The sequence below is a fragment of the Gymnoscopelus microlampas genome (genome assembly GCF_963454915.1).
Source record: "Gymnoscopelus microlampas genome assembly, chromosome: 5".
Taxonomy (NCBI): domain Eukaryota; kingdom Metazoa; phylum Chordata; class Actinopteri; order Myctophiformes; family Myctophidae; genus Gymnoscopelus; species Gymnoscopelus microlampas.
Genome location: NC_139942.1, coordinates 36,859,037 through 36,883,259, shown reverse-complemented (window position 1 = coordinate 36,883,259; position 24,223 = coordinate 36,859,037). Strand labels below are relative to the sequence as shown.

The 24,223-nt window shown below is 40.0% G+C and overlaps 1 protein-coding gene across 1 annotated transcript; it reads right to left on the bottom strand.

Moving 5' to 3' along the window:
• Positions 1 to 5: 5 nt before the first annotated feature.
• LOC311046338 (kinesin-associated protein 3-like) lies at positions 6 to 23,381 on the bottom strand. Its single transcript, XM_084058572.1, has 20 exons — positions 23,248 to 23,381; positions 22,337 to 22,468; positions 20,459 to 20,616; positions 19,987 to 20,048; positions 18,898 to 19,039; positions 18,178 to 18,277; positions 17,570 to 17,694; positions 16,335 to 16,433; positions 15,859 to 16,037; positions 14,492 to 14,654; positions 13,286 to 13,386; positions 12,719 to 12,827; positions 12,357 to 12,469; positions 11,702 to 11,867; positions 8,719 to 8,844; positions 4,936 to 5,034; positions 4,486 to 4,571; positions 3,776 to 3,929; positions 3,373 to 3,457; positions 6 to 2,870 (listed from the first exon to the last, which is right to left on the bottom strand). Exons 1-20 carry the CDS (start codon positions 23,274 to 23,276, stop codon positions 2,768 to 2,770), a joined length of 2,331 nt encoding a protein of 776 aa, XP_083914698.1. The 5' UTR covers positions 23,277 to 23,381; the 3' UTR covers positions 6 to 2,767.
• Positions 23,382 to 24,223: the final 842 nt, after the last annotated feature.

The following is a 24,223-nucleotide window of genomic DNA, read 5'->3' as shown; positions in this document are numbered from 1 at the left end:
TTTTTATTTTGTTTTATTAAATACAGCAAGAAATTGACCGCAAAAGTGGTGCATATATGATTGAACAAAGAGAGAGAGACAGTAAGAGAAAGAAGAAAAAGAAAGAAATGCATGGGCTTAATGCCCTGCTTGTACACATTACTTGTCTGTATCTTGTAGAATAACAAAAAACTGACCAAATTTAAATAATATACATGAACAAATATTACTATAAAACAACTCTATACAAAAAAACTATACATCAAATTCCAGCAATTGTGCAAATACGTTTATAAATAATAATGTGTGTAAATAATAGTGTGTGTAAAATGTGTAGCAAATCTATTAATGTCCAGCAGAAAACTCTCCACAGTTCCTGCAGGACACAAGCAAATGTCTGTAGTAGTAGGTACTAAATTACAATCATATTTAATTATAGAAATAGGTAGTAACCTATTTAAAAATAAAGGTCTGGACTCATTCAATCATATGTAGCTAGTAATGATAGAAATAGGTAGTAACCTATATTTTAAAACATTCTGAACTCAATCCACAGCACCAAGGATCAGATGTTATACTACTGAGTTCTCAAGACCAGATGATGTGTTGTGGTGTAAACACAGCCTCATTGACAACATACAATAGCTATATAGAGCACTGGGATTCATTTGAAATTGAAAATGTCAAATCCACATAAGAAACATATCTTGACTTATACGACCTGGGTCTAACCCTGCTCCCCAGCAGATAGAATTATTAATAATTTCTTTAAGTGATGACACAACAAACACTGAAATCGTGTGGTAGATAATACTACAGTGTTCAGGCACCATCAACACTTCTACTTCGTCTCCAAACAATAGTACATCAAGAGACAGATCCTGTCCCTTTGACTCATATTAGTTCATAGTCCTCGATTACTTGTGTTGAAAACTGCTCAAGTAAAAGTATAAAAGTATTTCTGCTCAGAACAGTCACTTAATTACATAACAGTCACTGTGAAAGGGCCAATGTGGCATCCTGACCGTAACCATTTCAATATGAATGCATCCTACCAACCAATCGATCTCAATTGCTTTTCCAAAAGTAGTTACAATACTTCATCAAAAATCTACTCAAGTGAAAGTACAATTACCGACTTTAAAATGTACTAAAAAAAAGTACAAGTAGATGAAAAAGCTAATTAATTACAGTAACAAGAGTACTTGTAACTACTTACTTTCAATCTCTGTAAATATGGTATTCAGAGGACTGGCTTTAGTTACAGTAACGCAGTAGTAACATGAGACCCACAATTTAACCATCTATAACTCTTATACTTGATTTATACTCCATTGCGCGTTGGTGCTGCAAGACGAAAATAGCTAATCTACGAGTTCACAAAGCGTTGCAGCGTGCGACACCGGCACGCAACTAAGTATAAATCAGGCTGTAAACTGTATAAGAGAAATATCTACTCATTATCTACACATCATAGTGCATGGTAACAAAAGGTGACTGTGTGGAATGTACTTGTCTTAATTAACATGCAAGAAAGAAATTAGTGCTAAATGAGCAGGTATCAAATCTTTTTGCCCGGCATTCCGATAAACAAAAGGCAGTCTCTACCTGTAACTCCCTGACACTGGCATGCACCTGTGACACTAAGTAATGATTCTTAGTTTAACTTTTCACTTCACGTTTATACTTGATCAACAACAAGCTGGAGTGTTTAGGCTGTAAGTGGTGATTATGTCACATACAAAACATGACAATGACTGTAAACATATCATACTAGTTTTTTTTTCTTCCCACATTCAAGTCCAGGTTGAGAACCACTGGTCATATGAAACTAGCAATAAATAAAGGAAGACGTTATAAAGAGTAATATCAAGAAGTAACAGATATGGTGGCAGGTTTATCCCAATGGAACAACAATCACCTACATTATGTGTCTATGCCATTTTCAGTCACATGCTGTGATTTTGTTTTAGTAACTGGAGCTAAATTGTGCTGCTTACAAGTATTAATAAGTTATAGTTTGTATGTGGCAACAGTACCTAATTGAACATTGTATTGGGAAGTAAATCAACAGTACAATTATTTTACATTGAAGGCCTTGGTTCTCAAAACACAATGACCCATTTGAACAATTCTAAGTACATGGAGGTTGCTTTGGCTGTGCATTAATTAATGGCGTTGTGTTGCCAGATGATCAGAGATCTCTGTCTACCGATCAATCTAAATTGAGAAAACCTCTCAACAAAGAGGTGCCGACAAACCTACACCTATTGCTTTGAACACAATCCTGATGCCATCCCAATATGAAGGACCACCCTAAAGTCTTTGCATTATTTCAGCATTGCAATTTTTAAATCTCCAAATTGTTTCACCCAGTTTCCGCAACAAATGCTCTTTGATTCTCACCAGTCTCTGGTTGGGTGAACCATTCAGGGACTGGCTTGCAAGTATAATGATTTATGTTCTGTAATTTACCCTGCTCTGTAAGTTCTACCCCAGATCAGAACAGATGATGCATACTGCATAGGGGATCATTACCTTACAAGCTATGGCAACATTTACAACGACTATCTTAGTAGTAGTAGGTAAAGAATGAAAATATTATGATTGAAGCATAAACTGCTTATAGGCAAGGGTTTGATGTGGAGGATACAGGTATCATCTATAATAGCTATGGACACGCGTGATTATCTATTCAAAGGAGTGCAGTGATGAACACTGAGGAATGAATGCAAGTTAATAACATTTGACCCACATAGAATGTAAGTGGATGTGTGAATGTGTTTGTTTATGTATACTGATAGTAAGGCTGTTCGTCAGGTCTGAAGCCATAGGCTGTGGCCGGTCGTCCCGGAGAAGTGCTGGTCTGGTCAAAAACATCACTAGCATCTCTGGAACGAAACAACAGTTGAATGAGAACTATAACGGAATTAGGCTCATTACAAAAACAAGTACACGTATAATTTCACTTCTTTATTCTGTATCCTGTATAAGTTCTCTCTCCTAATTGGATAAAATTGGTATCCTGACCCAGAAATTCTATTTTCTGTTTAATACAGAGCTGGAGAGACAGGGAGACCCCTGTTACTGAATAAACACTCAATAGCAATGATTGCTGTCAGAATATTGAGCTATAACACTTATTTTAACAAACACACAAAATATCAATTACACTACCATTAAGTTTGATCATATTTATTGAATTAAAACACACTAGATATTCTCCCATGAGGATCAAGCAAAAATAGACCTGTGACTCATTCTGGGACCAACAGAATGAGTCACAATCTATTTAAGTCACCAGACTGTATGCCTTTTCACCCCAGATTATTGTGAATCTGTTTTTAGAGTGGGGTATGGTACAGTATAGGCTGACTTATGTTGCTAACTCACCCAGCGAGGTGCGAGTCTCCATTCTGAGGCTGTAGATCATGGTAGAAATCTGGACTGACCGAACCATCCGCTGGTGTGATGCCATCTGGAAGGACACCACATACAGTGCACGTGATAAATTCACAAGAACATGTACTTATGAAATAGGGCTTGTTTCCTTGGATACTTCAGGGATGTCAACTGTATAGAGCTTAATACTACATCATGAGACACATGACAATGACTGAAAACATAACATTATATTAGTACAATAGTCCCCCCCCCTACATTCAAGTCCAGGATGAGAATCATTGGTTAACCTCTTGTTATATTGTTATAGCGTGTGCAGAGTCTATATGACCATGTGTAAGTGTGTGTGTGTGTGTGTGTGTGTGTGTGTGTGTGTGTGTGTGTGTGTGTGTACCAGCACTGTAGAACAGATCAGCCCTGTCATTGTCGTCATAGAGATACGGCTCGGCGTCGTCCACCTGGCGACTCTCCACCATTTCTAACCACTGGTTGTTATGGAATCGGAACTTCTCAGACTGTATCTTTCTGCCCCATTCCTCATCATACTCCTGGGGTGTGAGCAGGAAAGGAGGAAAGGGGTGGAGGAGGGAAGGAAAAGAGGAAAGCAGAGAGAGAGAAAGAGAAAGAGAGCGAGAGAGCGAGAGAGAGAGAGAGAGAGTAGAAGACACAGAAAGATGTTCAGTAAAGATTCATTAACTTCTTAATCTGAGAAATTCAAATGGGCCCTGATCCAGAAAAGGTTGGGATAGCTTATTTCAGCTTTATAGTACACAAATATTCTATATTTAAAAGCTATAATCCTCCTCTTTCTATGTATGTTCTTCTAGACTCTTAATTTATTTTATACAGTAGATATGCAGCAAAGAACCTAGTTTCTGTGGACATAACTCAAAAGGTGTTATTTTTTCAAAATAGCAGTTCAGTACTGTATTATAATTATTCATTATATTAATAATTATAATAAATATAATAATACATATCATTATATTATATATTTCATAACGATGATGACAATACTGGTGAATGTGTGTGTGTGTGTGTGTGTGTGTGTGTGTGTGTGTGTGTGTGTGTGTGTGTGTGTGTGTGTGTGTGTGTGTTACTCACAGCGATTATATCCAGTGTGTTGTCACAGACCTTCCTGATCTCAGCGTTCTTGTCATGCATCAGGTCTATGAGGTAGGCCGGGGCTTCTGGAGGGGGAGGGGCTTAGGAAAACAAACCTATCACAATGAACGCCTCTTAACCCTACCCTAAATCAGTGTTTGAAATCGGATTTATCATCTCAAAGAGAGAGAGAAAGAGAGAGAGAGGGTGAGACAGAGACAGACAGACAGACAGAATACTATAGATAGATTGAGAGTATTATTAGTAACAAAGTCAATGTGTGACTATGTTAACTATTTAGCGACTTTGTGTAATTTAACAATATAACAATGACTGTAACAGTAGAGAAGAGAAATTATGATATTTTGACAGGTATCACTGGGGTAAAAGCCTATTGACTTGTGAGCAACCAGACAGAAATGTAAGCAATTTGCATTGCAGGAAGGATACGTGTGTCTTTGATGATTACATCACGTGTGGCCTGATGAAAAACCATCTGGTAGAAGACATACACAATCTGACACACAAACTCATCATCCTCCTGTTGGGCTACACACAGGAAATAGACAAACAGGAAAAGGAAATGATTACATAGGAATGTAGCAAAACTGATACTGATATAGACAAAACAGCGCTATTATAACTATCGGTAAACAAGTATAAACCCCACACTGCTAAATATATATCGATATACTGATACATCGGTCTGGCTCTAGTTCAGAAGTTTTTACGCAGAGCAGTGGCGTCAGCGCTGACATCAACTAACTAAAATGATGGTCCTAGTTGAAATGGACAACCCACCACAAGAACAATGGCTGTTATTGCATTTTATTTCACCATTTTATTATTGATCTGTGTGTCGTATCCAGTCTATGTGGTTCTCTAAATAAAGAAGAAGAGGGTCATAACATCTGTCATTAGCCAGTTAGATATGATTGTCATTAGTCAAACTGCATGGAACTTGGATTGCTGGGTAGTTGGCTGACTGCGCCACTTTACAGTACAATATGTGTAGTGTATGTATATATGTATGTGTGTGCGTACGTACGTGTCTGTTGGGATGGCATGGGAATTTGGGCTTTTAAAAAAATGTTTTATGTGTTTTAATGTTCGTGGTTAACCATAGAACGACATCATATTTATAGATCTAACATTGCTGTGCACTTCATGAGCCTTGGACACACCAGCTGCATCACTGGGTGCGTTTACATGCACAATATTTATTCATTCAGAATGAAATCATTCCGAATAGAAATGTATACCCAACTGTTTACATGGCACCTGAATAAAAGTATTCCTGTTCCTCAATCGTTTACATGAGCAAAGCATTCATTCGGAATAGAACTCTGGTCATGCGCAGAGTGCTTCGGGCCAGGTTGGGGACGGGGGGAGGGGGCGGGGGTGTTTGACAGGTAAACATATGTATTACCTCTGGCAGCCTTGGTAATGAATAATAAAAATTTTGGCTACACGTACATGGATCTTTTTCTAAACGCACATTTTTGTGTGCGTTTGGGCCTTTCAGCCACACGCAAACGGTGTTTTTGGCCGCTAAAACGGATATTTTTGTAAACGGATGAATAAGTGAAGGTTTTCCAAAACATGCGTTTCAGTGGATCTGTGTGGACATGTAATCCGGAGATTTTGAGAAACGATGACGTCATCGCTCATGGTCATTATAATAATAAATGAAGAGAGAGAGAGAGCAACACTTACAGTCTATGAAACAAGGCACGCTCATTTATGGCTAAATAATGTCATACTTAATAATAAGACAGTGGTGGGAAAAGTAGCTCATTCACTGTTTTGTGTGACGAAAACCCTCTTTCTCTGCGCCAAGTAGAACACACGGCGCGCACACAGATTGAATGTGGGGTCTGTCGTCCTAAAACACAAAAAGCACCACTATAAAGCAGGGACTCTCGGCACCGGGGCGACCCGGTGCCGAGAGTCCCTGCTTTATAGTGGTGTTCGATGTTTTTACATTGCCAACTCTCACATGTACATAAACGTTCAGATTTCAAATATAAAGTGCTTACCCCTGAGCCACGGACGTTACAAGGCGATCCGGACCGCGATAAGTACCCGTATCTCCCGTATTGTTCAATAAAAAGCATTTTAATCCGATCGTCGGCCATTTTCTCCAAATTTTCTCCGATGCTTTCAACCATGCGACACCAATGGTTGGATGGTGTATTGCACTCTGATACATAACCAAAATAAAAGAACAGAAAAAGAAAATGGCCGGCGATGGGATTAAAATGCTTTTTATTGAACAATACGGGAGATACGGGTACTTATCACGGTCCGGATTGCCTTGTAACATCCATGGCTCAGGGGTAAGCACTTTATATTTGAAATCTGAACGTTTATGTACATGTGAGAGTTGGCAATGTAAAAAAAAAACGAACACCACTATAAACCAGAGACTCGACAGCGTCATGTGAACCATGGCTACTGTTTGCGCTGCAGCTGAGCCCTAATAATGTTGTTTTCGTTTATGTTCACGTATGCTGTTCACGTATGCTATTAAAATAATGCAGCTATTGCAGTATTGGGCCTTAACATGTGATTACAAATGTATTTGTATTTGGCCCCTCATATATATAATTATAAAATAAATGTAAATATAAAATCTGATATAAAATTGAAACATGCAGCTGATCGATGCGTTTCTGCGTCTACGTTTGGACAGGGATTTTTGTTTATCTTTGTCATGTGGCCAGGGATTCTTTTTAAAAACGGAGGACTAAAATATCCGTTTAGTAAAAGATCCATGTACGTTTAGCCAAGGCCTAAGTCACGGCTGCCAGAGAGAAATAATAACAAGCCACAGCTCACAATCAATCAAAGCTGCCAGCTATATAGGTAAATGAGGAAGAAGAGAAGAGAGACAATAAAACAAGTTAAGAGAGAGAAGGTAGAGAGAAGGTTTGATAATGGAAGCACACCGCATCCTGGCTACGGCCATTGGTCTGATATTGATGAGTTTAATGCAGCAAAATCAGCTCCTGTTATATTTGCTGCTGACCCGGAGGAGGAGCCGGTCGGCGGAGAACTACGCGCGTCTGCGACTTGGGCTTGGAGCGCCAGACTCCACATGGCTTGCGCCTCTCCCCCCCCACCCAGAAGCACCGCGCTAGACAATGACACATGCGCAAAAGAACAAATGTATACCAGTCTGATACCAGTGCGTTTACATGGGCAATGTAGCCCGATTCTATCGGTATATACCAGCCCTTCAAACCCGAATGAAATTTCATTCGGATCAGACCGGTATGGCCATACCGATGCGTTTACATGAGCATTTCTATTCTGAATGAGCATTCATTCCGAATTGAAGTGGAATAAACCTGTCCATGTAAACGCAGCCATTGAGTTGTATGTTGCACAACTGACGTACTTGAATTGAAATAAGCAGACAGAGCCTACATACATGGTGAACAGTGTTCAAAGTTAGTCTGTCACCTGTCTTTTTGAAAATGTTTTCCACTGCCATGTGGTTTCTTAGCTGTCTCTTTATTAACTAGTTTCAGCAAAGCAAAGCCTTTCATTTATTATAAAAGTCAAGCCCTTAAAAAAAAGATGTATATAGAATACAAAGCCACTTATCCCATGCCTTAAAATATTTTTTTTGCGGCGGCTTTCTATCCAGCAAAATTGAGTCTCTAGAGTAGACCAAGTAGGATGGTTCTTAGTCTCTCAAGACAGACTGTTGGCTCACACAATTTTCAAGTCTCCATACAGTTTGTGCAATGGTAGCACTAAAAATGCAAAGTAACTGTCACTGTCTTTGTAGTCACGTACATTTCTCCTACAAATTAGTCAAAGAAACCATAGCTTGCTGCTCAGAAGAAGTGAAAAGTAAGAAAATATATTTTAAAGATATTTTATAATATATTTCCTGGAACGGAAATGATGAACAGATGATTGCTTCTGTTCACAGCTTTCAGGACTCTACATTATGTAGCATTCGACGATTGTGGAATAGTAGCTTGAGAGACTAGCAGGTTCATACCCTATCAGAGAACAAAGCCTTGGTACATCACCTTTAGTAGAAAAAGCAGTATCTGTCCCATATTAGAACAAAATAATTATAATTATTGTCTCCGCCAGGCCGAAGGCATGGCAGAGACTATGTTTTGCACCCTGTCCGTCCGTCCGTCCGTCCGTGTGTCTGTATGCCCACACAGACGACCGGCCCCATTTCTAATGTATGTGTGTGTTTGTTACCATTGAGTAGTTCTATGATGGCCGGGATGATGCCAGATTTGGCCAACATGGCAGCACAGGCGTCGTCCATGGAAACGGTTCCAATCATTATCACCACCTCTAGGATGAGGTCATCCTCTGCTGAGCCTGACACACACACACACACACACAAAACTTAAACCTAGAAACAGTGACTTATTAAACAATGAGTCAGATGTCACCAGACGTGAAGTATAATTTCCCATGTGCTTACCATTTCTCTAAAGGCGACGATGCACTGACAATTTGTTAGGGGAAATTTAGTACCAGTGAGTGGGCAATGAGAAAAGAGGGCACAGACCTCTATTGAAATGAGGGTTTCTGCAGGCTTCAACAAATTAAAATGTATGACTTGTTAAGATCACTTAATTTTTGCATTTTAATACAATTTCATTGCCATATTGGCTAAAAGTATTAAGGATATTAATAAGTCCCGGAATTACTGATTTGCTGCTTACTGCCATGTGTAAAGACCACAGCACCTCTGCTTTTATTGCTGTCCACTTGGTGATCTTCCCCAAGCAGGGGCAATTACAGAACAATATTGGCAGACGAGACGGCAGGCATTTGCTGGTGGCTGACTCGCATGCGACTCTAATGCCTGTATACCCAAAGTTCCTACATTTTTGCATTTTCCTGCACAAGGTGTGTCTTCAAATCCTTCAACCAAGCACTAAACATGCTGTTCTCCAGCCAGGTCTCTGTGAACTTGCATTTCCTAACAGTAAATGGAAATAACAGAAATAACTAAAGAGGTAGACGACCAATTTGGAAGAACATCCACCAGCTGACTTCACCATCCAATCAGCTTGGTAAAAGGAATGGGAGTCCACGGAGGTCCCAAACAAACATCTGGTGTCAGACCCCAACCAACAGGTCCCTGGCACCAACCTCCCAAGGAGACAGTGGTCTACGCTCAATCGATTCAGGACTGGACATGGCCCCTGCTTGGCAAGCCTTCACAAATGGGGCAGTAGCCCAAGCCCAATGTGTGCTTGTGTGGAGAGGAGCAAACTATGGAGCACATCATTGAAGTTTGTCCTCTCCCAAGACTGAAAGGAGGACCTCCATACAGCAGACCAGGAGGCAACTGCTTGGCTTAAGGTTTATAAAAATAAACTTAAGAGGTGGTTATTGTTTTCATGTTGGTTTATTTCATTAGGAACTAACTAACTAACTTACTTCACCTTTATGAATGTAAGTATGAAGACAAATTGACCAGTGTGTATACAGGGGAGGCATATTAATGTCAGGACAAAGTGGCCAAAGTGGGCTCTCAGAAATATTGGTAAACATAGGTACTGCACTAATGATGGTTCCTACTGCTTAAAGAAGTAGTTCACCCAAAACATTGCTTATTTTCTATCAATTACACTCCCCATGAAGCCTTGAATTCACAGAGATTTTTTTTGTTTTTGGCACATTCCTAAGCCAAATAATTTGATGACCGACGGAGTCTCCGGTATGAGAGGAGACTCAACGGAGACACAGTTGAGACTCTGCCGGTCATCAAATTATTTGGGACAAAAACAAAAAAATATGTACATATATTTGGGTGAACTACTCCTTTAAGTTGTCACTCTGCACCTAGGCTGCACCAGCGCTCCTGTTTTCGGGTATAGAGGTGCGGAGAGATTGCGCCTGATCTGTCCGCCAACCCCCGCCCCGTTAACACAACATTATGAGCGACACCCAATGCACTCTGGTTCGTTGGGGAAATGAAACACTTCCCATACCGGGTACACCAACGCGCTCCTCCAGGCTTTTATTTTTTAGCAAAACTAAGCACCCTGTGCTTCAAACAGCCTACAAGGGAGCCAGAGCTCACAAACCAAGTTTCTTTGGAAGGATTTTAAGTCCATTGTCAAGAGCAGAATAATTGATGCTAATGGACTGTAACTGTTTTAAGAATGTGCTGTTTTTAGCCACAATGTACTATTTTAAAGTATATCTACAGTATGTTTTGTGGAAGTGAGTGATTGTTAGCCCGGGCAGACTTTAGTGTCTATTATCTTCTGGACACAGGCAATACAGTTTCATATACTGTGTTCATAAAAAACTGCCAGCAGCACAAATATGAGCACACTAACCAGCTGAAAGAGCTGATAACAGCTCAGCTTCTTCCATCATCAGTGTATAAAGCCAGCAGCAATGAAAACAAGCTGCATTATCTTTGTATGGCCCACATTAGCTGCTGCACCTCGAACTACCAGAGAAACAAGGCCTTACCATACAGTTTCCATTAACCTTCCAGGATCTATAGGTACGAGAGGACATGGTGTGATGTGTTGTGGTTGTGATGGTTAGTGTGCTTATATTCATGCTCTTGGCTGTTTTTTAGAAATAATGTGTAGGAAATTGTGTTGCCTGTGTACAGACTTTAGTATCTCACCGGATTATAGATCATGAGATATGTCTGGGCAATGTGATTGTGATGCTGTAAAACAGCATGCATGCTCGGCAATCTACTCTGTATAAATAAAGCTAAAATCAAAACGTAGACTAATATAGAGGCACAGCCAGAATTACATTTTTGGGGATGCCTGGTTAAAAGTGGCTGGTCATTTAATGTTAAAATAAAATAGTGCTTTTTCAATAAATATGGATTCTGAATGTTTGAAATGTCAATACTCATTCAATTCAATACCAGCGACACACACATAACTTACATTCAGTATGTGTGCACGCACACCCACGCCCACACACACACACACACACACACACACACACACACACACACACACGGAGCAGGCCTGCCTTTCACAGTTCTCCCTCAGCTTCCTGCTCATGTTCATTTCTCCACTTCAAAATAGTTTGTGGGTCTTGTGTTAGCTTGCGAAAGATGTGCAGAGCCTCCACAGTCTGCTTTTATCAACAAACATGAGACTTGTGTCCAGAATAGCACTTCAGACAAAGACAAATAATTTAGAGGGGGGTTAGGCTACATCCTGATGTGGCAATTTACCTGGTTTAAGTCTGTCTTTGAGATAAGGTACCAAGTTGTATTCTTTGAGCACCAACTCCCAGTCCAGGTCAGGGATGGTGAGGTTGGCCAACGTTCCCAGACATTCTAGAACAAACTCCTCCTCTTCCTCCGCACAGATCTGAGCTGCTAAGTCCCCAACATAGTCCTGATGGAGACCAGCAAAGAGATAGGCAGGTAGTAAGTCGTAGACTCAAATTCACAACATAGTGTGCAGGTACATGAGCAGTACCTGAGTGAACCACCAGGATCCCCTGGATATGTTTATATTGATAAATTAAGACTTTTAGGACTAAACCTCTTTAACTATTAGTGTTGCTGAAAGCTATTATGTAGGGGTGAAATGATTGATTGAATAATCAATTAATTTTAACAAAAAGGATAAACTAACTAATTTTAGCAATTTCAAGATGTCTATTTGGATTCAAATACAATAACTTCAGAGGAACATTTACAATAATCCTGTACATTATTTCCTTACATGTATGATCACAATTTATCACAATATTAATTGAGTAATTGAAATTATAATTGACAGATTCATCGATTATGAAAATAATTATTTGCAGCCCAACATATAGCAGATAGTAAGAGCTGAATAGTACAATACTAGTGGAAGGGTTTGGGGATAACTAACAATAAAAAGCTGTTTGGTCGGTCCATCATGCTGGGAGACGTTTCTGATCATCTTCATCAGAAGACAGTCCTTCATCTTCAGAGCTCTCTTCATCAGCATCTTCAACCCATTACCTAGAGACAGAAAGAGGGAAATGGACACATCTGAAGACTCTACAATTCAGTCAACAGTGAACACATTCAAGTCACTCCAATGCAAATAAGCATAAAGAAATAGAAGCAATACATTACTCTCTCATAGCTCAAACCCCATGCCGTGCATGAGCATACATAGAAATACAGCACTGTAAACACTTAAATACACATAAGCAGATGTACATGCATGCAGCATACATGCATACAGTACATACAGTACTAGCATACCTTCACACATGAGCTGAGCATTCCTCTTGTTGGCGGCCAGGTTGATGCAGAAAGAGATGAGCTCAGCATCTATTCTCTCCTCACCATGCTCATACAGCATCTGCATTAGCTAAAGCATACACAAACTGTAATCAAACTGTGTTGTGTTTTTTTCACTTAAAATCTATATTCAACAACATGATGAACAATATAAACAGAATCGTATGAAGCATTGCTATAAGTTCAGGCAGGCACAGAGGTCTTTTCGGTCCCATACAACAAAATTGAAAGTGTGAGAACTACTGATTTAGAAGGCATTTGTAAAATCGGCCTCAGGTCTTAATGGGTTAATTAAAGTGACTTGGCATTACTATGTTGGATCTCTTATCATGTTCATTTAATAATTGTTTATCTTTAGGCTCTGTCCTTTGGTGGGGTTGTGGGTTCAGAGTCCGATATGTGTCATCCTTGAACAGAATTGTTGTGGAGCATCACAGGAGAAGAGCCACACCGGCAAGTACAAGTATACAGTAACATCCATATTGTATTATAAACTAAAAGTTTAGTTCCAGTAATTTATTGAAGTACCTGAGGTATACAGTCAGTGTAGGCGAACATGGCCTTGAAGCGGTCATCAACGCTGATGTGGTATAGGATACACATGGCCACCTGACGGTTGCTTTCATCAGCTAGACAATGATAAACAAAACATTCAAATCAATTTGTTGTGCTGAGGCAGGGGAGACTGTAAGGATATAGCAGCAGCATGCGATGCAAATTTCTGTATAGATTGCAAAACCCAACATTGCACAACAAGGTATCAGTACACATGGTCATGCATTATTATTTGCAAATTTTCAGTTGATGTTGCACACGGTCATGCCTTATTTTGCTTTTCCCCCATTTAATGTTATGTTATGATATTACTACTGATGTTACACTACAATATACATGGTAACTGTTGCTATTGCTGCTATAGTATTTATAAATGGTATCTTGCACATACTGTATGTTTGGTTACTACTGCTGCTATAGTATAAAAAACAAGGTAACTGTTACTATTGCCGTTCTAGTATACAGTATACACAATGTTTTTGCTGATATGGTGATATGCCTTATTTGCTCATTTATATACAGTATATATACTTTTTTTCCCTCTCTCTCTTTATCATGTCATGCTGATATTGCTACTGCTGAAGGATTCTTCTTTTTTTTTGTTTATTATTATCATTATGTTGTTATGGCACAGTATTTCGGCGTACCTCACTTGTATATTTATTTACTTGTACCTGTATGAGTAGTGATTCTCTTGATTACGTACAACTGCTGTTAATCCTACAGTCTGTGTAAGAATTTGTGTATGAACAAAAAGTAGTACAGTGTACCGTGATGTAAGCAACACAGCTGCAGATAATCATAATAATGGGTATGTTAGATTTAGGTGTGACAGTGTGCATTGACTACTGTCTCCATGCCTGTATGTTGAAACAACCATGGCTCTGAGCACACCTAAATCTAACACCATTAATCATTATTTATAATGGTGTTATCAGCTGCAGCTGTGTTGCTTATTAGCCTGACATATTTTTACTCTGTTGTAGTTTTTTAACTTGAACCAGGGAAAAAAACTACAAATTCAGCCCTTTAAGTAAAACTTAGTAAAAAGATGAGTCCCATATCAAAAGCAAGGAAAAGTGCAACTAAGGTATAGTATGCCAGCACTGTAGCATACTACAGTACTATTTACTTTGAGTCAGTACTATGTTAGCGTGTTAGGTACGAACCGTAGATTACCTAGTAAGGCAGTCAGTTTAGGCAGCAGTCCAACCTCCACCATCTTGGCTCTGAGTCCAGTGTCGAAGGAGAGGTTCAACAGCAGGCGCAGTGTCAAATTCAACAGGTCCTCGTGGTCACACGGTACAAGGCGGGCTAGTCTCTCCACGGTATCCACCTCAGCCTGCCACCAATCAGAGAACAGGGGATCAGAGTTACATTAGAAGTGAAGCCCGAAATGTCCAGTCAAGTCAGTTTACTGTCCATTTGTACAAAGGAATGTACACTGGAAATTGTACTTGCGGGAGTCACCCATTAAGTGAAGAATTTAAAATATGTAAATGAATATACGTTCATACTGTACAATACCGACAGGACAACACATTATCATTCCAAGTGTAAGGACCTTGGGCCATGTAACATGTTCAATATATGACAATATAATGTTTTTGCATAGTATTGTATATTTGTCTGTCATTAAATGTTTCAATCAATTGAGTACAAAGGACCCCAATGGAAACAAGCCATAGTGTTTTTTTTGGGTTTAAAATCCTCTTAACAGACCTTGTATTGAACTGTACTTCCCTGTGCTTGTCTTTGCAAACTGTTAATAAAGTATTCAATAAATCAATCAATCTTCCATATTAGCTGGAAATATATTTTAATCCACAGAAAAAACATTTGCCAGCCTGGGCTCAATTGTGAGGTAAATTATTTCAGGATGGATGCTCCTAAGTTATCCTAACTTGTTGCCTTCGGCTTCTTTGACGTCAAAACATGTTGTGAACACTAGTGGTGAGCAGATCGATTCTCTTCACACAATCGTTTCCTTCATAAATGTATCGACCCTTTCAGACCTTTCAAGTTTTTATACCTTTCTAATAAAGATTAAATACTAATTCTAATGTATTTGTTCTGCATCCTACTTGTATGCAGCTAGATACAGAAAAGTGACTGGCTGCAACAATGTGTTGCTCTTTTTCACGTCCTAGTCCGAGAGAGAACGGTTCATTCCTCATTCCATCTCGTTCAGTGCTGCCTGCCTAGCTGTCATTCGAAAGTCAGATTCAGCCCACTGCAACCCATTCAGTACTGCTTCCTCATTCATTTGGTTGGTGCATTATGAGTTAAGTAGACGTTACTATTTCATAATATTGAAAAAAAAATCTTGATTGAAAGTGCTTAGACAGTTCACATCTTACTTCAACAGTTATTCAATATTGTCATTGCTAAATCTCCTCCTATACAAAAGGCTTTTTGTCAGGTCAAAAGTATTTGTTTTTTATTCCCTATTCTTTGATCTGTCTCTACTTAGGTTTAGTGTTATCTCCACCAGGTCAGATCGTCCAGGAAGGGTATTACGCCGTCCTGTCCCCCCCGTCTCTCACCATATCATTCTTGTTCTCCAGGAAGATGGACAGTTTTTTCAGGAAGGACACGACTAGAACCAGCAACTCGTCATCGTCCCGCTCCAGAACTTTGACCAACAGACCGACAATGTTCTTGTTCCTCATCTTCAACTCTGTCCGAGTGTCCTCAGCTAGGTTCAACAACAAGTAGAGAGACACTGGAGGACACAGAGAAATAGAGGTTTGTCATTTTAAAATGGAGAGGAGAAAAGGAGAAAAGAGAAAACGATCAAGTGGGGAGATGGTATACAAAATAGGTAGCCTCCGGGAAATGGAGGCTAGCTATTTTGTTATCATTATCATTATTATTGAACAGTTTGTGTTGCTAGGACATATCTCTCCTAACAAACACTAGAATGTTGAAAGCATCCATAGCCACAGTAGAGCATCCCTATTCAGAGAACAGTATCCTGTCAGACAGCTGTATAACTTCCATTTGCCAAGGTTTGTCTTACCTCTGAGCAGTTGCTCTTGTTTAGCCAGAAGACCGTGGTACTTCCTGTGGGCTTTCTCCTGATCTCGCCTCAGAGAGCCATTCTCTGGTTCCGACTCACGTACACAACATTGTTAAGGAACACATGCATAGAACTCAGAACGAGTTTACTGCCAACAAGTATGAGGTTCATCGCATTAACGATTGTAACAATTGATAAATGACTACCAAATACCAACAACATACATTGAGTTACAAAGTCATGCACATGGCCACACTCAAACACACACACACACACACACACACACACACACACACACACACACACACACGCGCGCGCACACACACAAGATAATCTATCAACATACAACCAGTAACAGAATGCAAGGAGGGTAAACAATGGCAAAGCAGGATGAAGGATGAGGACAGAAGATAAGATATGAGAAGAGCCATACTTTTAGCACCTGAATGATAAGCAAAACAGGCAGGGTGGATACCTTCCAAGAAGCTGTTGGTTTTCAATCATTTCAGTATGGTATGACAAACAACTAGTGTTGACTTCAAACATGAGATGTGTAATCCAACATAGTTAACATTATTATACAGTTTGGTCAAAGTTACGTTATTGCTGTAATGCAGTAGAAAATGCTGATTGATTTGAAAAGTCTAGCCAATAGTTCCTGCAAAACAGATTGGTCACTGCCAACCCCCATTGTTGGCCAGGGGAGGCTGATGACAACCACATGCTTATACGAATATAGCCACTTCTTCTCACAGCAAAACGTTTCACCGGGAGAGAGTAACACCTGCTAGACAGAAGAGGACCATGCTATCTTCTCCAGTTTCCCCTCACTGCTGAACAGGAAGCCCAATCAACCAGCAGAGGTTGCTAATGTAGTGTGCAACAACGACATGACCCTCATTGGAGCACCCTGCCAAAAAGGAGTCACTACTGCTGAGAATCAAATAATGGTAGGCAAGTGTTTTTCCTCTATGCCATGGGTCTTCAACAGGGGGTCCAAAATGGTTGGTAGTAATGTAATGTATACGTAATTTGTAGGCAGTGGGCAAAAACATCAGTAGAGTCCTTTCGGTAACAGTCCAAACAATCTCAGCTCCACGTAAAAAAGACAGGTGTAAATAAGCCGCTGGTATGGTACGTACGATTTACAGAAATCAATCAACAAAATGCCAGTCTGTAATAGGGTAAAGCAAGATGAGGGAAGAAACTGTCAACAGAACAGAAATGGAGGATATAAGCCTTGTTCTTTTTGTGTAGTTCCTCCTGCCAGAGGTCATATCTCTTCAGCTCATGCTCCACCACGCTCATACACAACGCTCCGATCTTGTAATGACTCACCACGGTGTGGAACTGGGAGAAACTGGAGAGGAGAGGACAGAGGTAAAATGTCATTGGCCAACTATAATGCACAAACCTGGAATTTGTGCCAAAAATGTAAGTGGGCAGCTATTGAACCGCGCCCGGGGAGTAGTTAGGTCATGGATATTTCAACATGATGCCGGGGGGAACCGATATTGAACAGGGAACCTTACGATTCCCTGGTGACAGCTCTACGTCCTGAGGCACTGCTGCCCCGAGGCGAGAGGCTTTTTTTTTGCGACAGTGCTGTCAGTCGACGACAGTGGTGCGCAATATAGCATAAATTAGGCATGAGAATGCGAACTTACTGCCGTCTAAGGCCTTTTGACTCTGGTCCATGATATTTTAAAACATGTACAGACTACATAGGATGATTTATTGAGCAAAGATGTTTATTGAACATTGGTACGCATCACATAACAGCGGAATTGCATTGATGTGGTTATTGTCCCCTAGCTGCCCTAGTGTGTATGTGCGTGCATACCTGGAGAAGCAGAAGAATATGTAAATGATTGTTGTAGCGAGTTCCACACTCTGTTTCCAGTCCTCCCTTAACACCCTGGCTAGGGCCCCTAGTGCTGCCTCTATAAACACACATCAACGACATAATGAAAATAACTTCACAATGATGGAAAAGTCCAACAGAATGCTGTGCAATATGCCTGGGATATAATGCCATTGTTCTACAGGGCAACAGGTACAGGAAATGTGCAACATTTTAACATCCAAGACATGAGTGTTATTGTTTATTGCCGGAGCAGGAGAAAGATGTGCGGCCTTCACGTCACAGTATGCGCCGCAGTTTGACGTTGTCTACTCACGCCATTATCTCTTTCGTTTACATCAGTAATACATAATCCGGACACTATATATTTCTTTGTGTAGGCGTACGAGTGAAGAGGGAGCACTTGTTACAAACCCTGTCAGTCACTCGTCCTCCAACGGAAAGGAATATCGCATGGCGGACACGGATGAAATAGTGCTGGTTTTAACATTACTAACAGGACTTTTTACACATTTAACAAAAATGTACAGTTACTATTCCAACATATTGAGTACCAGACGTCACTGGTTTTATATTGGTAGACTGTAACAAGGCTACGTGAAGAAGGAGAGAGATAACGTTACGTTACACACTGGGAGGCAAACTGGAGCCCTGCAAAAAAAACAGCAGTACCACGCTACTGACATAGGCTACACATACCGTTGTGCAGTAGTTCCTCTAGGTTGTCAGGGTTACGGGCCAGCTGGAGAATGAGGGAAGAGCCTCTGATCTTCTCTGGAAGGCCTTCATACAGCAGCTCAACATACTCATCTACTCTAGTTATACTGGCCTCCTCATTCAACTACACACATGCACGCACACACATGCACACATACACACACACACACACACACACACACACACACACACACACACACACACACACACACACACACACACACACACACACACACACACACACACACACACACACACACACACACACACACACACACACACACACACACACACACACACACACACCCATGTGTTCAGACCACAGATATGGCAGTTTAATTTTAAACTATAATAACACTGTAATGCTAATAATGCAACTAGGATCAAGGGCACTGTGACAAAAACAACAATCTATTCTGTAGTACATATTAAAATAGTAAATGACCAGCTAATTATCAGCAATAAGACACACACTTTCCTCTAGACGCAACAGTTACAACAAATATGACAGTTGAAACTAGAAATCAAGACCAGAAACATAACTAAACTTAAAAATGTATAACTAGCCAATACAACAAGTGTAATATTGCCAATACAAGTGACTGAAACCTTATTGAAATGTTAAAAAAGGGTCTACATTCTGATAGTAATGATTGCTATATAGTGTTTGTTCAATACAAGGGGTCTCTCTGTCTCTCCAGCTCTTTAATAAACAGAAAATACATTTTCAGATAAGTTACAAATTTCATCCAATTAGGAGAGAGTACCCATTTATCAGCTTCAATTTTATAGTGCTACAGTTCAAATTTTGTCTGCTCATTTCTTTGTGTCATCACTTCCAATTTCATTTTCATTTGTTTATCCTATATGAGTTCTCTCTCCTGATTGGATGAAATTGGTATTCTGGCCTGAAAATATATTTTCTGTTTTTGTTTACTAAAGAGCTGCAGAGATAGAGACCCATATTACTGAACCAACACTCCATAGCAATGATTACTATCAGAATATAGAGCTATTTAACACTTATTTTAACTAAAAATCTCTTCACAAAAAGCTTAACTTTCTTCTTACCTCCATTCCTTCAAATGGGGTGAGCTCTTTAGGTTTCACCACTCTTTTTTCTCTCCTCTCCACTGGAGACAGAGGAACACAACAAACAGTCAACCTTAAACAGGCATTATGGGACCATGTTCAGTGGTTTTACCGTACATAGACCACCATGCCTGGGAACAATAGTCGCTGTAGTAGTTTCTTGTTTAGTGTTCTATTAAGAATACATTGCAAGACAACGCAAGAAGGTATTTTTATCCCCAAAAACTAAAAAAGGCATAAAAAACTGAAAGCTGCATTATTCATTCCAGGAGTAATAATTTGACAAATCTGCTAATATATTTGTAATACTGGTAATTACATTTTTTTGGTCAATCTAATTGACGGGGAATACCCCTGAGGGCTTGAGTTTATCATCAACTATTTAGGTCAGAATTATGGCCCATACCATATGGGTCATGGTCAGTGTGGAAAAGTAAAAATTGTCACTGACCTTTGCCTTCTCCTGGGGGAGACTTCCTGTTCTGAAGATAATAGAGGAGCTGCTCCACTTGGGGCAGACGAGATGGAGGGATAAGCTTACACTCCTCCACCACCTTCCTCGCTAACGCTCCAACATCTGTACTGGGAGACAGACTTTTCACACGGATACTGCAGAGGATGGAGGGATAGAGAGGGACAGAGATGGAGAAGAAGAGAGGGAGGATGGCAGAAAGGTAGAACAATAAGTGTGAGAAGAGAAGAGAAACATAAAAAGCTGACAGAATATGTACATCACTTGTTGGGGTGCTGAGGTTAGGGTAGGATCATGAAAAATAACAGGACCCAGAAACGCACATGCTCCAATACATTTGACAACATCAAATCGGCATCGTCATGTGAAACTCAGGACTTGTGAATCACGCCCACATAAATGGACACCAACGGGTCACGTAAATGTTTTCACGTGAGACGGAGTGCCTTGGAATTATTTTCTTTGCAGTCTGCATTTCACACCTTTTTGGCAAGCAGTACTTCTTTGGAAATCCTCTTTTGTTTATATGATCCTACCTGTGTCACCAAAGAGCACCTATCTCAGAGTCACTGAATGATCCCTGCAGCGCTTCTTTCTCTCTATTTTTTAATTGGTCACGTAATTAATTAGTGGGTGGAACAACACAATAGAGTCATTATACAGTCGAAGGTATAGCTTAATAATCAACAAGAGAAAAGATTAGAAGAAATGATCCATTGGAATGTCATATACAGTACATGCAGTAGTCCAATGTACTGTATGAACCAATAAGATTTGCGCAATTTGAGCTGTACTAGTCTATTATGTCTCCTCCCCATCTGGGGCATTTCACATGTTAAATCCCCTGTGTTTAGCAAACATAAAATCAAATGCATGGTGACTGGGTCTTGGTTACAAATACTGTACCTATGCTCTGAAATGTCTATTTTTAGAATATGATTAGTTTCCCCTCACATACCCTTAACAACATGGGCATTTGAGCATTAAAGTATAACACGTTCTTCTAATCGTCTTGTGACTTTAGCACCGCCTTTATCACCGGCTCAACAATCACACTCAGATTGTTTTCCAAGTCAATCAGTGTGTCTCTTTGTTCTTCTTTTATAATAATAGAAACCAGAAACAGATAACCAAAGAGATCAACAAAAGAAAAATAACACAAAATTAAAACAATACAAGAATATAGCAAGAACAAAACATCACTACATCACTTTAGAAGGATTCCAGAACCACTCAGACTACCTGTCACCTATTTAGGTACACACTTCAATAAGGAACCACACAGACTCTACCTACTGAAAGATATACTAAATTTACATTTACAGGGAACCACTAAAAGCAAGAGTAAAAAGTGTGTCTTGAGCTTGCTTTTAAAGCTATCTATGGTCGTTGCCTGTCTTATATGTAATGGGAGCTTGTTCCAGGTCGTTGGCCCATAAAAGCAGAAAGCTACGGTGTGACAGCAGAGCCAGCAACACTTGTTGGTGAGTTGGTGTCGGCCAGTCTGCACTCTTGCATCCCACCATCATCTTCGTTAATTGTTTTGCACTTCCGTTTTGTATTTGTGATTTTCGTTACATCTTTCAACCAATCTACAACAATACAATGAATATATATTAATAATTAAGTGACCCATGGGTGTCTATGTGGGTGTGATACACAGCTCTTGAAGATTGACCTGACGAAGAGCCTAAACTTGAAATATTGTCAATACATTTGTTGGAGCATGTGTGTTTTATTGAAGAAAAATACAAATATGACCCTAAGACCAGAGAGAGAGAGGACGGAATATATAATGAAAGAAGGAAAAATACAGATGGGAGGATTTTAACATTAAGCGAGAGGGAGTCAACTCACATCTTCTGGCCTTCCTTGCGTTCCCCCAGCATGTGGTCCCCCGTCTCCCCCAGTATAGAGGCTTCAACTTCATACTGAACCACAAGGGCCTTCTCAGTTGGATGGACATCCAGACTGCCTGCCTTCACTTTACTGAAGAGAAAAGAAGAGGGGGAAAGAATAGAAAGGTAGGTAGGTAGGTAGGTAGGTAGGTAGGTAGGTAGGTAGGTAGGTAGGTAGGTAGGTAGATAGATAGATAGATAGATAGATAGATAGATAGATAGATAGATAGATAGATAGATAGGTGTTCTATTACACAGCCCTACTTCATCTTGACAATAGCAGTATTTCTCTCTCACTCACACACACACACACACACACACACACACACACACACACACACACACACACACACACACACACACACACACACACACACACACTAATGTAACCTCGCTAATCAGTGTCATAACATGACAGCGACACGCCCAGACCAGCTGCAGCAACACGGCTAAAAAGCTAGCAACGCACGCTAACTAACTACACAACGTTTGATCACTCGCTACAGTACCTCTAAGCTTCATCCAATGTAGTGAGCTAACGTTACCTGGCGAGCTAACCCGGGTAACGTTAACGATGTACTTACCAGATCCAGCCTTTTAATACTCATCTGCGGATCGTTATCAAGAGCCCAGCTGGCTGCCACTGAATGGGTGGCTTGCTAGTCCCTACTAGTAGTATTAGCTATAACGTCCACGTTAAAGGTCGTACGCCTGTTTACGTGGTTATTATCGATACCCGTCATTTCAGATGATGATTGTTGTTAACTCCTAATGTGATTTGTATATGCACTACAATTTTGCACATTAGCTTACGTCTACTAACATCAAGAGATAATTATGTTAATTGCATGATAGTGACTCCCGTTTTACCGTTTGAGGTAGCGTGCGTCATCCTGCATCTTCTGCTTCAAATCTGAAAATAACGGATTAATTAGAAATATTAAATCCCCCAAAAACTCAGGAGTCCCCGGGAAATCACGGCACTGACTGTACCGTACCACCCAAACCAACCACTGTAGAGGACTACAAACATGGCGACTGGAGTCCGCCCCTCCTGCTTCTTCTTCTGAGTTTCCGGCAGATTAGACGCACTTTGGCGGTATTGCTGCCTCCCACTGTTGCTGTTAGGTACTTTTGGCTATTATAGCAATTTTACATCGAGGTGCGGTGCCCACTCTTCTTTAGTGCATCCCTTGTTTATTGTCTGGCCTACACTATCCATGCCTTTACTCCTCAAGGAAGGCCCATAGATAAATCCATCACAGCGTTCACCACTGCACATTGATGCTCCACAGGCCAAATACTACTATATGAAGTCAGTTGTCTTGTTTGTTTGTTTGCTTGTTTGCTTGTTTGCTTGTTTGCTTGTTTGCTTGTTTGCTTGTTTGCTTGCTTGTTTGCTTGTTTGCTTTCGCTCACAAAATAATAAAAAAGATACACATGGATTAAGTAGAATGTGAAAAATCCTCCAGGGGTTTGAGATGTGGCATTCTCTGGGAAAATGTGTACATTAAGTTTAGGGTAAAATTACATCAATACGTCTTGTTAATAGTATGCAATATTATGTATTGTAGATCCTTTGCTTGACTTTGCAAGTTATTTTACCCAAGTTATCATACTAAAATATTATCATAGGGGTTTTCGCCCACATTTGTCCAATCAGTGTTAAACTGCTAATGTGAAAACATTGGTGAAAAAACTAACAAAAAAACATATAATAATATACATGACTATGAGTGCATTGTGAAACTGTTGTGGTGCTGGTAAAGTAAAGATGGTCGTATTTTTTCCCCCTTTATTTATATTAGTGACTTCATTTAGTGTTGTCACTCCTGCTTTCACATAA